General features: G+C 34.5%; 1 protein-coding gene across 2 annotated transcripts; it reads right to left on the bottom strand.

Annotated features, from left to right (window-relative positions):
• Positions 1–641: 641 nt before the first annotated feature.
• On the bottom strand, positions 642–3436 carry LOC145128368 (uncharacterized). 2 transcript variants are annotated; one of them, XM_079063168.1, is made up of 7 exons: positions 3283–3436; positions 1958–2262; positions 1814–1871; positions 1416–1519; positions 1078–1315; positions 936–965; positions 642–866 (listed from the first exon to the last, which is right to left on the bottom strand). In XM_079063168.1, exons 2-5 carry the CDS (start codon positions 2228–2230, stop codon positions 1091–1093), a joined length of 660 nt encoding a protein of 219 aa, XP_078919294.1. In that variant the 5' UTR covers positions 2231–2262; positions 3283–3436; the 3' UTR covers positions 642–866; positions 936–965; positions 1078–1090. The 2 variants fall into 2 exon arrangements, with proteins under 2 accessions (XP_078919294.1, XP_078919293.1); XM_079063167.1 differs by having other exon boundaries at positions 642–965.
• Positions 3437–14755: the final 11319 nt, after the last annotated feature.

Genomic DNA, 14755 nt, shown 5'->3' with positions numbered 1-14755 from the left:
TGAGATTCGTGTTGTTAAAAAAAATTAATAAATACTTGAATTATTTCTAATCAAAGTAAATAAATTACCCTCAAGAGATGTGTAAATTTAATTGGTTTAAAGAAGTGGGGATTTGTTCACTCATCTGGTAGAGTATATAAATGAAGTCGCCACATTGGTTAGTCCATGCATGCACACAAATGGAGAGCGTTCATAAATCTTTTCTTCTAATTGTAGCAATCTTTTTAATTGTGTTCCAGAGTACAACAACTACAACACAAGGTACAAGAGAACTTCTGGAAAAGAAAGAAGTCCACGATGAGCACATCAGGGTAGCCGTTAAAGACCAAAAAGGGGGAGTTGTGACAGAAGGACATGAAGACGGAAAATATGGTGGAGGATATGGGCATGGTTATGGTAGTGGTTCAGGAGGAGGTGGTGGTGGTGGTGGAGGTTCAGGTTCTAAAGGACAAGGAGATGGCAGACATGGAAAAGGCGAGGTGGAGGGGACTCTATACCCTGTATATCTATATTTCAATAAAAGGAAATAAATAATTTTAAATATGATCTTAATGATTCTTTGATAAGGCCGGTCTTTGAGCAGTTTGTTTTTTTGTCTATTATATGTCGGCAATGGACAGATTATATAAAAGTGCCATAGAAACCTGTTACACATCTAGTAAAATTAGATATGAAGGGGAACCATTTGAGTTTAAAATCCAAATACAACATTTGATATTTATCTGTTAGGAAAACGCTCTAATTAAATATGCTTAAGCTGCACAGAACAAAAGGAAAACACTAAAAAGAGAGATGTTCAACACCACAAGGAACCCCGGGTGCAAAACAAAACCTATGCTCCTTCAAGTATACTTCCCCGTCCATCTCTAGACAAAAAAAAAAAAAAAAATGTATAAAAATCCTACTTGAAATTCTGGTCTCATAAACTTCACTACCTGCAATCCCACAACAAAGCACACGATGACCTGTCATGACATAAACACAAACACAAACATTGTTTATATATAAACCATAGATATAAGAATGAGTATAGAAAAGTTGTGGGTATAGAGTATAGTGTATTTATTGTATAGACACCTGAGGTTAAGACTTAAGAGGTGGAAGGAAGGTAGATCCTGATGAGTTCCCTATTGGTGACTTTGCGCCTACAAGTTGGACATTTTGCCTGAGCAGCAATTGCAGCTTTTATGCAGCCTTTACAGAATATATGACCACATTTTGTAGTCACCTCCTCAACTAATGGTCCCATGCAAACCGGACAGTTGAAAGTCGGCTCAGGCGGCGGCGGCAGCGATGGTAGTGATGCTCTCTCCTCCTGCAATTACAAAACCAACCAATCTCAATCAACACATTCATTGTCATTGCTTCCCCAAAAATACACCAGGGGTAGTATGGTAATTTGGTATTGGTATTACCATGGAACTGCTACTTCCTTCCCAAATCACATACAGGCCGCCACTCAGGACTTGTGGCTCTGGTTGAACTCTTCTTCTTTGGTTGCGGTGGTTACCAACTTCCTCTGCCATTTTACATATTACATAAGAAATTTTTCACAATACTGCACACGCGCTCAAATATAAATAAACAGTATTGTTTTTTTTTTTTTTTTTTAAATGAACGACTATATATATATATATATATATATATATATATATATATATATATATATATATATATATATATATATATACACCATGTATGGATTGGTGTGTTTGTAAGTATTCATTATGCCTAGCCAAGATGGTTAGAAATCTATTTCAAAGTTATTTATAACAAAACCCTAATTTGATTATTCACACTAGTGTTTGTTTACCTGATTCCACATCAATCACCGAAGTTCTTCTTGCAATTCTTCGAGAACTGTTTCTAGCCTGAAAGAAGACAAATGCAGGCTAATAATCTGGATATTTTATAAAAAGGTAATGTTTTTTAGTGTATAACTAAGCACAGAATGTACTTGTTCAAAAGCTCTTGGTGATGAAATGATAACATCATCATCCAGCTCCTCAACATCGATTGGAACAGGTGGTGAAGATCCTGGAGTCAATGCAATAACTGGCAACTGGTTATGGTCAACAGCTTGTAGTTGACCACCATGAGTCAAAGAAAGAAGTGGACCTTCCACTTGCTCATGGTCTTCATTTGGTGGAGTGTCATTGAGGTCCACATCAAGTACCTTCCTTCGCCTACCACCCCTGGCATACATAACTGTTTGCCCTTGTGTGTTCATGGTCTGATGGTGTACAGGAGCCCCACGAGCCCCTGAAACGGATAAGCATATAAAAAAATGGATGTAAATCAACAACTTCCATTTCAAGAATCAGAGAACTGGATGTAAATCTAGAACATATAACTTAACAGGAAACTAAAACAAAGAAGGTTAAAAAGGAAATAACTCTTTCATCATACTTGATCCTACTATACCAGAAAACTAAACAGAGAAGGTTAAAAAAAAGAACTTGCTGATCATACTTGGTCCTACAAATTGTGAATCATAAAATTTACACAACAAATAAGCAGAAGAAGGAAAACGAACCTGTAGCCATGCATAGATAGTTCATGGTTATTCATACTTCTCTTGTCTTAATTTAAGATTCATAGAATTGAGAAAAAAAAAACGACAAGAAACTGTGAAACAGCTAAAAACTTCAAGTTTTCATTAAAAATCCTGAATCGAACATTTTTCTAATATGCTTCAACGAATTATCCACACATAAACAACCCCCTATTTTTAGGTATGAGATCGGCGTAGAGGATCCAAGGTGCTTAAAAAATCAATACGTTAAGGAACCATATTAAAAATCACAAATCGGAAGCAGTAACACATTTCTACTCAAAATTCATCATTTCTTATTCATAGAACAATGGTAACAATAAAAGGCACAAACTTGTGGATAGATAATCACTTAAATCAAAAAAAATTGCAAGTCCCAACATGCCTCAACGTCTCCCTACCCCCAAAGAAAACACTTGCTTTAAGTAAGAATATAGAATTGAGAATCCAAAGCGAGCAAATGTATATATTAAGCGTGTGAACTTTCTAACGAAAAAAATGAGAACTTTATGATCAAACATTTACAACCATGAGACATTTCGGAGCAAAAAAAAAAAAAAGTAAAATTCAATCAAACCCTAAGCACACAAGTTGAACAAACAAATTCATCACAAAATGAAGTAGAAATTAGAAGACTGACAAAAAATCATGAACATCAAATGCTTGATCACAATGAGGACTGCAAATTCGACTTGAAATAAAAAAAATAATAATAATAGAAAATCAACCTGAGCTGCAGCGATTGTCGAATGATCGAAAGCCTAGAGCGAAAAAATGATGATCAAACAGGAGAGTTCAGATTTCTTAACCCTGTCTAGGGTTTATGAAGAAATAGAAAGGGGGGTATACATACAGGGTAAGATCCAAATCGTTGTCCTGATAAACGGGTCGGGTCGGGTCGGTGGATGTCTAAAAGCTAAACACGTCTTCCTCAGATGACGACACGTCACGCTTCAAGCACAAGCGAATTTTACCCGCGAGAAATTGAATTTTAGAAATACTGCACTTTACTACCCTCTACCTTTCGGATTTACCGTATCTCACCATTTGGAATTTTGGATTTTGTTATTAAAATGTTAATTAAATGGTCATTAAAACCAAACGTTGACCTAGACTAATAAACTTCAGTTGACATCATAGTAAAATTTAAAACATATTTATTTAGTTTCATGAACATTATAATAATTTATGAGAAATTAAATATCTTTTTATTTTTTATGTCTATTATCTTCCTACTTATTTTAGATAGTGACAAGTGTCATTCAATTTAATTTAAATTTGATTGAGATGTTAAATTTATACATTTGTTATTATCTTAAATAGGTAGAAAAAAAAAGTATGAACAAAAGGTAGGAGGATATTTAATTTTTGTGTTTTATTAGTTGTTATTATTATTTTTAAATGGTAATTTAATCTACTTCTAAATTATTTTAGTTAATTGTTAATTATTGATATGTATGAAACAATACTATAATTTTTTTGAACAACAGCAAAATATATATTAAAAAACCCGAAACCAAAATCTGCAAGAAGCAAGAATACAAAGCATGTCAAGGCAGGATTGGATTTTGTAACCACACAATCCAATTTATCCTACCCTTAGAGTTGTGATAAGAAAACCAATAAAAAGAAGTTTCAACAATAGAATCAAATAACAAATTAGTATTTTAGGCTTAGGATTACGGAAAAGATATGCATTCCGGTAAGTCAAAAGCACTCAAATAACCACCAAAAACATTGTTCTAGCATTATGCCTAGCACCCATCCAAACCAACATATCACCCATCGAATTAAAGAGAAACAATACTATAGTTAATTGTATTTTTTATAATGATTGTGAACCTTGATGTGGATATTTTTCATATATTAAATGTATTAGTATTCATTTCAAAATTATAATTATAATCAGGTAATAAATAAATAAAAAGTATATAAAAAAGTTTTAATCGCTTATATAAAAAATTTCCATAATAATATATAATTCATCTTGTGTATTCCATTTTAATTATTTATTTGTATAAGTTAAATGAAAGTGGTGATGATGTTTTAATTTAAATCTCTAAATATTTATTTTTTTGTAAAGTTTTTTTTCTGAAACCGCAAACTAGCTAACTTATTCCTAAATATCATTTACGTGTCCTAAGAGATTTGAACTCATGACCTCTCATTTGAGAGAGTCGCTCCTTACAGCTAGATTAAAGACTCTTTAGTAAAGCTTTTAACTTAGCTTTAAACATATTCATTTATTTATAAATGAACTCATATTGTGCTTGTTATTAGTTTGAAATTTTATTATTATTATTATTTATTATTTTCTTTTTTGTTTTTGAAGCTATGAAGCTTGAGAGTTTTCAATATGTAATTCATTTTAATGGAAAAATGGAAGAAATTAAATATATGTCAATGTCAAATTATCTAAAAATTACACACATTATCTTAAATTCTAAAAAAATATCATATAAACTGGAAAAATACATAAAAGTACGTCGTTATTCGTCATAGTCGCTAGATTATAAAAAAAATGGTTATTATGAGAACAAATTAATCATTTTTAAGAAAAAATAACACATTATCATAGTAATTCTAGTCGAACCGACAATAGGTTGTCGCAGTGCAAAAAAAAATCGAAAATTAATGATTTTATGAGAACAAAAAAAATATAAATTGTTAAACCACAAAATTAACAAAATATTATACTCCTTCTGTCCCAAAATGATAGTTCATCTTTCCTTTTTAGTTTGTCCCAAAATAATACTTCACTTCTAAAAAAAATAACATTTTTACTAAAATACTCTTTCATTATTACTTAACAAAGTAAACATTTAATGGAACATTATGCAAAGTAATGACAAAACTATCATTTTATTATATAAAGTTAGTGATAATTAATGTTTTCTTAATCTGTATGTTTTTTTTTTATCTGTGGACAATAATTTTAGAACGGAGGCAGTAGTTTTTAAGTAATTTGACTTTTTTTTAAATGTTCAGTTTTTTTAAGTGTTGATATCATAGCGCTATTATATTCAATATAATAATGAAATTCAGTGTGCAACAAATGTATTTATTACTTTAAAATTTAAAGCAATGCATTTAAAACTCAAAAATCATTTACTGACTATTAATCATTTCAGTGTGAAAAAAATAAATAGTTTGTTTTCATATCAACAAACTATTAATTCTTGAAAATACTCTGTTGGCATTAAAGTGTTTTAACTATTTTATTGGCATTAAAGTCTTTTGACTATTCTTTGACTTTGAAAAACAAAGTCAATAATTTTTAGAGCAAACTAGAAATTTCTTTCTCCTCCTTTTATAGGGAAGCATTTTTAATTTTTAATTATCTTTTGTCAAACTTATAAGTTCTAATATCCGTTTTACGGGGTGTAATATGTAAATTTTTTATTACACAAGAACCATTTTTTTAATTTTATAAACATGTGGACTGGTTACTGTAAATAATTTACATATGGACCTTTTTTGTAAATTACAATAATAATTTTGTAATTTATTTTCTACAAAGAGACCAAACCTGCCAATATAAGAAAGTTTTGTGGAAAAATCCTAAACTCAAAAGAGTATATTATTTAAACATATAGACAAAAAAAATGCACACGAACCTTTTTTATAAATTATAGGAATAGTTTTGTAATATTTTCTATGTAGGAACCAAACATGTCAACGTATGAAAGAATTGTGACCAAATTTTAAAACTCGAACTATATTATTCATAAACCAAATGTTTTTTATTATATCTAATACATGTTTGGTATCTTATGTTTGGTGTTCAAAAACATCATTGGTCTAACTATAGCCAATGTTGTAGACTTAATCTCTAATTCAAACCAATTAAGCAAGTTTGGTTTCTTAACCTAACCGTCGTTAATGTGGAACCGTTAAGACCTTTTATGTGTCATACATATGAATATATTTTCGTCTTTTCCCTTTTTCTCTCTTCATTTCCCCTGTCTTTCTTTTTAGGATTTCACATATTGATGCATCCCTACAAGAAGCGCTTAAGAAGCACAAAGTACTACATAAATTCAAGGTAAATCAATTTTCATCAAGGCAATTTTAATATATTTTATTTTATTATCTGAGTTGTATTTGTTATTTGAGTTAGATACCAAAATTTGGTATCTATCTCATTTCTTGAAACATCTCTCGCATAGGATGATTTTAAAATGGTTTTAAAATCGGGTTTTTATCCCAAAATCAAAGTTTATGTTTTAAAACTTGTGCGGATAAACATTTGGTCCCATCTCAAGTTTAGTTCCAAATATGGTGAGGATATTACAATCAATCTCAAAGCAAAAGTAAAAGTATCTCAAAACAAAAGTAAAAGTATGATACTACATTTAATATCATCTTCTAAATATCCAATACTCCTTCGTCTCTAACCTGAGCAACACATCAAAATATAGTTTAAGGCATAGGAATTCCTTGTGTGTATACCCGAGGTCAACTCTTCGAACATAAAGGAAGATTACAATCATCCACGATCAAGTTGAACCTCCAAAATAGTTTCAAAATCAACATAACATCTCGATAACCTTATAGCATGTTCAAAGTAAATATCATGGACTTAGGAAAACATATTAACATATATATTTCAAAATAATAGAATGAATCTAATGCATATGATTCTAATCTCATTTCTCATGTGTAACATCCTCAGATTCGGTCTAGTCAATTTAGAGACAATGAGCATCAAAAATGACTTTTTGATGGAAGATTATTTATAATAAATAATATCAACCAAGTTATAGTATATGTCACAAGGGTTCCATACATATAAAGAACGCCGAAATCCGAGTTATAACGAATAAGTTATGACATGTCGAAGTTTTACGGCTAAACCGGCACGGCACCGCGTAACGTAAAAAGTAAATTTTTGATAAACTGCTTTTTAGCCTTAGAGACCTAAATGAAAGTTGTAGTATACGTTAAACCGAGAGCTTGCATAAAAAGAACGTCCAAATCTGACTTCGTATGGGGAAGTTATGAATTTTCTAAAATTTGGCAAAGCAGTGTGTAACCCGGAATTTGAATTTTAGATTGGTCGATTTTTAGCCAAAATAATCTAAACGGGAAATGATGATATCGTTAATAGGATTTCAACGGTAAAAAGACAATCGAAAACGGAGCTCGTATGCGAAAGATATGGACGAAACTTAGTCCCTACTCTTCGAGCGCGGCAAATTCGATACAGTTTTGTAAATCTGAGATAGAATGAGAATTAGCCGACGAGGTCTAAATGAAAGTTGTATTAATCGTAAATACCAATGTGTGGATATAAAGAACATCGATAATAGAGCTCCTATGTTAAAGATATGGACGAAACTTAGTCTCTACTCTTCGAACGCGATAAATTCGATACAGTTTTGTAAATCGGAGATAGAATGAGAATTAGACGACGAGGTCTAAATGAAAGTTGTAGTACTCGTAAATACCAATGCGTGGATATAAAGAACGTAAAAAACAGATCTCGTACGCGGAAGATACGGACGAAACTTAGGGCCTACTCTATGATCAAACCCCTATAAATAAAGGATGAATTCTTCATATTTTCTTCACACCATAAGCCTTTCTTTCTCTCTCTAACTTCTCTCTAGACTCCCAAAACCCCTATAAATCCCTAGTAACCTCAAGGTGCTATAGAAAAGCCCCGGAGCGCCCGAAGGCTCCGAGAAAAAGAGCTTTTCGGCTCAGAAGCTCTGCTCCAGCGGAACCCGGTTTTTAGCAAAACCCGTTGTAAGTGAGATACGCCTACCCTAATTTAAATATAGCTTATATTTAAATATAATATCATTTTTATGAACCTATAAAGAACATTTATCAGTGATTCAAAGTCGTTATACTGATTGATCTACTTACGGGGATGATGTATAGGTTGTGATTTAGTGACGTGTTTAAAGTGGGATTTCCAAACAGTATACTTCATATACCAAATGGACCCTACCTCCGATATGATCCTACCTGGTTGTTCCTTACTTGATAGATCATGAAGTAGACTCTGAGTTAATGATGAATCTAGACTAATAATTAGTCGCAATACATATTAGACTAAAATCTAGTGGTAATAATACTAGGTTTCGTCGAAGGACATTATTTTTAAGAAGCGAAGCGCTGTCTGAGTTCGGAATCACAACCTTAACAAGTGAGTGCATAGTCCCTTTCATGAACATGATTTTAATACAAATATTGATTGAAGTATTAAATATATGTTTATGTGTGAAATATTTGATGTTGTCTGGAATACGTGTTAAAGAGCATACCTGATAATATATGATGATTTAGGATAAAGAGTAAACCTAAATTAATTATGAGGAATATTGGGTAGTATATTCTTATGAGTACGAGTGAGATATACATGGAGAATAGAACTTTAAATTATGTCATTGATCCGGGAGCATGGATTAGACATAGTCATTCGTCCCTAGTCCGAGAGTATGGATTGGGCACAGTCATTTGTCATTAATCCGGGAGCACGAATTAAGACATAGTCAGTTGCCCTTAGTCCGAGAGTATGGATAGGACATAGTTATTTGTCATTAATCTGGGAGTATGGATTTAGACATAGACAATTGTCCCTAGTCCGAGAGTATGGAATGGGCACAGTTATTGATCCGAGAGCATGGATTAGATCCGGGAGTATGGATTAAGTAAAAAGGTAAATTTTAGATCCGAGAGTATGGACAGTGTCGTTGAGAGGATTGACGGGGTGGGGTAAGAGTTTTTTATACATGGTGAAATTGTATACTTGTGAGTTCTAAAATATATATATGATATAACATTGTGGGATTGAAATCCCTATGTACTCACCAGGTTTCCCAACCTGACCCACTCAGTTTATTTGTATCACATGTGTCGATATGAAGCTACATTACACTGAGAGATTAAGGAGATGTAGATCACTAGTGTAAATGAATGTAAGGTCTGTTTATGCTTATGTTCTGTATTGACGATGACATCCCAACGTTTTAAAAGGAATAAAATACATTTCTTCGAAAATGCTTTGATAACATATTTATCATCTTTTTATGGGAACAAATTCCGCAACATATTTCTTTAAAAGATACTCTGATTTTCAAAATAAAGCATAAACAAATCGGTCTTTTTCTGGCCGTAAAAATGGGGATGTCACAGTTGGTATCAGAGCATTAGTTTAAGCGAACTAGGAATAAGGATTTATTTCTAGACTTAAACTTAGAATGCTAAGTAATGATTGTGAGTTGAGTGTGTCTAATATATTTTAAGTAGTACACCTAAATAGACACAAACACTAGCTTATTTAGGGAAGATGTCTAACATGCTTTTATGTGCTAAATGATTTGTGATGATTTATGATACTATCGTTTAATTAGATCTATGGTCTGTTGCCGGCCGGATCTGGAAATTTTATGTGTTCAGATTTCTAAATGTTAATTACGGTATTAGAACTGGCATGTAACTTTTCGGAGTGATAGGGAGATTTACACGTCGATCGTAAATAAAATCTTTCTTATCTTAATTCTCGTCATTACACACCGAACGTCTGATTTGGTGTATAGATCAAAATGTCAAGGACCCGAAGCGGAATTGGAAACGCGAATGGAAACAGGAATCAACAACATCAACCCTAAGTGATTGAGCAAGTACATGTAGTAGCAGTTGCACCTGAGCCAATCACGATGGCCGAAGTGCAAGTGATGATCCAGATGATGTTGGATCGTCAAATGGAAGAAACAAGGCGTTTGCTTCAACAAAATCGGGATGAACCTACGGTTCCTGTTGAACAATCCGAGCTGAATGAAGAGTTATCAGAGGAGGGAAATTACAGTCGTACGGTGAGTCAAGTTGGACCCCGAGTGGTCATGAGAAACGACCCGGACAGAAGGATTGACAGGGATTGGCGCATGTATAAGAATTTCTTGGGTACCAAGCCACCGAGCCTGTAGAGATCATGGACTGGATCTCCGAGATGGAAATGGTATTTGAAAGCTACAACTGCAGTGATAAGCAAAAGACCGTCTTTGCAGTTAGACAACTAAAGAACGGAGTTTTAAGTTGGTGGAAGTTGTTGGCAGATACAATGCCACGGGGAGAAGCCATGAGGATGTCTTGGGAAGCATTCATGGAGCAGTTAAAAATGCAATATTGCTCCGAATAGATCTGATAGACCTAAACAACGAGTTTCAGAACCTGAGGAAGGGAATATGAGTGTGGATGAGTATACCACCGCATTCACCTAGAAGATGAAGCTATTTCCCTACTTGGTGCCTACTGAACTGTCCAAGATTGATAGGTTTGCTAACGGGTTGCCAACAGACTTGGGTGCAACAGTAAAAATGGCAACTACCTTGAAGACATCCGTTAGATCAGCCAAGAATGTGGAGATCCAACTTAAGGAAAAGGGTTTGGAAAGATCTGAGGTAGGCGAAAAGAGGAAGTTTGAGGGATCCTCAAGATCGGAAAAGAGAAATAAGTCCCTAAAGACTGACCCCAACGACAAGAGATATGGGGATAGTAATGAAGAAAGGTGGTGTGACAAATGCAGAAGGAAACACACCAGGAGATGTCCTAAAGAGGTAACCTGCTTCAAATGCGGGAGGACTGGTCAATATGCCCACGAATGCACAACCCAGAGAGAAGTTTGATTTAAGTGCGGTGGAGAAGGACACTTCAAGCAAGACTGCCCAAATAGGGAAGGAGCTACAAAGCAAAATGTGTCGCCAAATTCGAAGGCAAGAGCATTCCATATGATCATTGACGAAGCAGCTGACAGTGCAAGGAATCAGGAGTGAGGACCGATATCCGAAGATCAAGTTATGAAGTAGCTATTTGGATGGTATCATGTGGCGTAGCTTATTAGAAGCATAGTATAGGATGAACTTTAACATCTATGTAATCGTTTCGAGAAATAATATAAACTTTGGTTATGTTATCTGATGTGTTAAGTTGTTATATGATTTTCTTGAATGGTGACTTGGAAAACTGCGAGACAATACTTGGGATGAGTATGAGTAGGTGTGGATGCTAGTAGAGGCCTATACTATCGGAAGCACATGACTCACATTTGGATCAGGAAAAGTCACGAGGTTACTAAGGCGCTAGTAATTGATTCCGTTTTGTTCATGTATGTCGTTACCATCGTTTCGGTAATGACTAAGAAGATGATTATTATTCCAACCCTAGTGGTCATATCATGTCGAGTCCGACTAAGATAAGTATGTTACATGGTTCAGAGAACCAAGATCGATGTAGCATCTGACTTAAGACAAAAGATTGATGTGAAAGATAATCGAAGCGATCAATAGAAGTATCACGAATAGTCGTTAAAGTAAGAAGCTTGTAGCTAGAAGTGCTACATGCTAGAATGTGATTATATCGCATTAGAATATGAAGGAAGGTATATTTCGTTTTTGAATTTGACTCTAAAAGACCTGATTCTAAGCGTTGCATCATACGATGAGATGTCATTAGAACGTGACCCATCGGTCTATTGTGGTAATCAAAGAACTTATCCTAAGTTTGCAAGAAGAAGAAGGAGTCTCCAATAACGATCGATATTGTGACATAAAGGTCATGATTCAGAGTCTAACATGAGACAGAGAGCGGGTGCATGATCGAGCACCACTTGTAGTAAAGAGGACCAAGAGTTAGATACTCATTCGAAGGAACATAGAAGTTACGATTATTACCTAGGATGAAAAGATAGCGTATGGAGTCATTATACAACCCTGTTTCGTTGATGATTCCGAGACGTAATCATTCTAAGGGGGAGATAATTGTAATGCCCGCAGATTCGGGCTAATCAATTTAGAGACAATAAGCGTCAAAAATAACTTTTTGATGGAAGATTATTCAAAATAAATAATCTCAACCAAGTTATAGTATATGTCACAAGGGTTCCGTACATATAAAGAACGACGAAATCCGAGTTATAACGAAGAAGTTAAGACATGTCGAAGTTTTACGGCTAAACCGACACGGCACCGCGTAACGTAAAAAGTGAATTTTTGATAAAATACTTTTCAGCCTAAGAGATCTAAATGAAAGTTGTAGTATACGTTAAACCGAGAGCGTGCATAAAAAGAACGTCCAAATCTGACTTCGTATGGGGAAGTTATGAATTTTCTAAGATTTGGCAAAGCAGTGTGCAACCCGGAATACGAATTTTAGATTGGTCAATTTTCAGCCAAAATAATCTAAACGGGAAATGATGATATCATTAATAGGAGTTCAACGATAAAAAGACAATCGAAAACGGAGCTCGTATGCGAAAGATATGGACGAAACTTAGTCCCTACTCTCCGAGCGCGGCAAATTCGATACAGTTTTGTAAATCTGAGATAGAATGAGAATTAGCCGACGAGGTCTAAATGAAAGTTGTAGTAATCGTAAATACCAATGTGTGGATATAAAGAACATCGATAATAGAGCTCGTATGTTAAAGATATGGACGAAACTTAGTCTTTACTCTTTGAACGCGATAAATTCGATACAGTTTTGTAAATCGGAGATAGAATGAGAATTAGACGACAGGGTCTAAATGAAAGTTGTAGTACTCGTAAATACCAATACGTGGATATAAAGAACGTAAAAAATGGATCTCGTACGCGGCAGATACGGACGAAACTTAGGGCCTACTCTATGATCAAACCCCTATAAATAAAGGATGAATTCTTCATATTTTCTTCACACCATAACCCATTCTTTCTCTCTCTAACTTCTCTCTAGACACCCAAAACCCCTATAAATCCCTACTAACCTCAAGGTGCTAGAGGAAAGACCCGGAGCGCCCGAAGGCTCCGAGAAAAAGAGCTTTTCAGCTCAGAAGCTCTGCTCCAGCGGAACCCGGTTTTTAGCAAAACCTGTTGTAAGTGAGATACGCCTACCCTAATTTAAATATAGCTTATATTTAAATATAATATCGTTATTATGAACCTATAAATAACATGTATCGGTGATTCAAAGTCGTTATATTGATTGATCTACTTACGGGGATGATGTATAGGCTGTGATTTAGGGAGGTGTTTAAAGTGGGATTTCCAAACAGTATACTTCATATACCAAATGGACCCTACCTCCGATATGATCCTACCTAGTTGTTCCTTACTTGATAGATCATGAAGTAGACTCTGAGTTAATGATGAATCTAGACTAATAATTAGTCGCAATACATATTAGACTAAAATCTAGTGGTAATAATACTAGGTTTCGTCGAAGGACATTATTTTTAAGAAGCGAAGCGCTGTCTGAGTTCGGAATCACAACCTTAACAAGTGAGTGCATAGTCCCTTTCATGAACATGATTTTAATACAAGTATTGATTGAAGTATTAAATATATGTTTATGTGTGAAATATTTGATGTTGCCTGAAATACGTGTTAAAGAGCATACCTGATAATATATGATGATTTAGGATAAAGAGTAAACCTAAATTAATTATGCGGAATAATGGGTAGTATCTTTTTATGAGTATGAGTGAGATATACACGGAGAATAGAACTTTAAATTATGTCATTGATCCGGAAGCATGGATTATACATAGTCATTTGTCCCTAGTCCGAAAGTATGGATTGGGCACAGTCATTTGTCATTAATCTGGGAGCATGGATTAATACATAGTCAGTTGTCCTTAGTCTGAGAGTATGGATAGGACATAGTTATGTGTCATTAATCTTGTTGGGTTTTGAGCATAACATCATTCCTATGGTGTACATGCAACCCTAATTGCTTTTGTAACATCCAAAAATTTCACGCCAAATTTAAACTTTTTCAATCACAAATAAAACCAGATAGTATTTGTTTACAAAAATGTTTTCAATCATTATTCATCAGAGTGTCCCAATAACCAGATCATAAGGATGAGGAGCGGTACGGTCACGCTTTCGCCTTGCCATGATCTCCTGAAGTACCTGAAACAATAAACTGAAAACTGTAAGCCCGAGGGCTTAGTGACCTACCCGCAAAATACCAATACCACACCGGTAATACCATATCAGTAACAGACAATCAACAACATGCATATTGGGCCATCGGCCTGACTGGACCGCCCTGTAGGGCCTACAGTCTATCTAAATCTGTCCCGAGCCTTCGGCATAACTGGACCGCCACGTGGGCCTACAGTCTCTCCGGACCACTCATAGGGTATGTTGGCCTTCAGCACAAAGCAGGACCGCCTCAACCCAAGCAACAAGCAAATAACCATGTGCACAT

This window comes from Lactuca virosa, chromosome 8 (assembly GCF_052849685.1).
Source record: "Lactuca virosa cultivar CGN04683 chromosome 8, Lactuca_virosa_CGN04683_v6, whole genome shotgun sequence".
Taxonomy (NCBI): Eukaryota; Viridiplantae; Streptophyta; class Magnoliopsida; order Asterales; family Asteraceae; genus Lactuca; species Lactuca virosa.
Note: the sequence above shows the minus strand (reverse complement) of the source record. Positions and strands in the feature narration are given on the sequence as shown.

Bases quoted from the DNA above. Each gene is read 5' to 3' on its own strand.
- LOC145128368 (XM_079063167.1), bottom strand. From the start codon at position 2,230: ATGAACACACAAGGGCAAACAGTTATGTATGCCAGGGGTGGTAGGCGA. The intron at 1,872-1,957 runs GTACATTCTGTG...GTCTTCTTTCAG, and splicing joins CACCAAGAGCTTTTGAACAA to GCTAGAAACAGTTCTCGAAG. The intron at 1,316-1,415 runs GTAATACCAATA...TTGTAATTGCAG, and splicing joins AAGGAAGTAGCAGTTCCATG to GAGGAGAGAGCATCACTACC.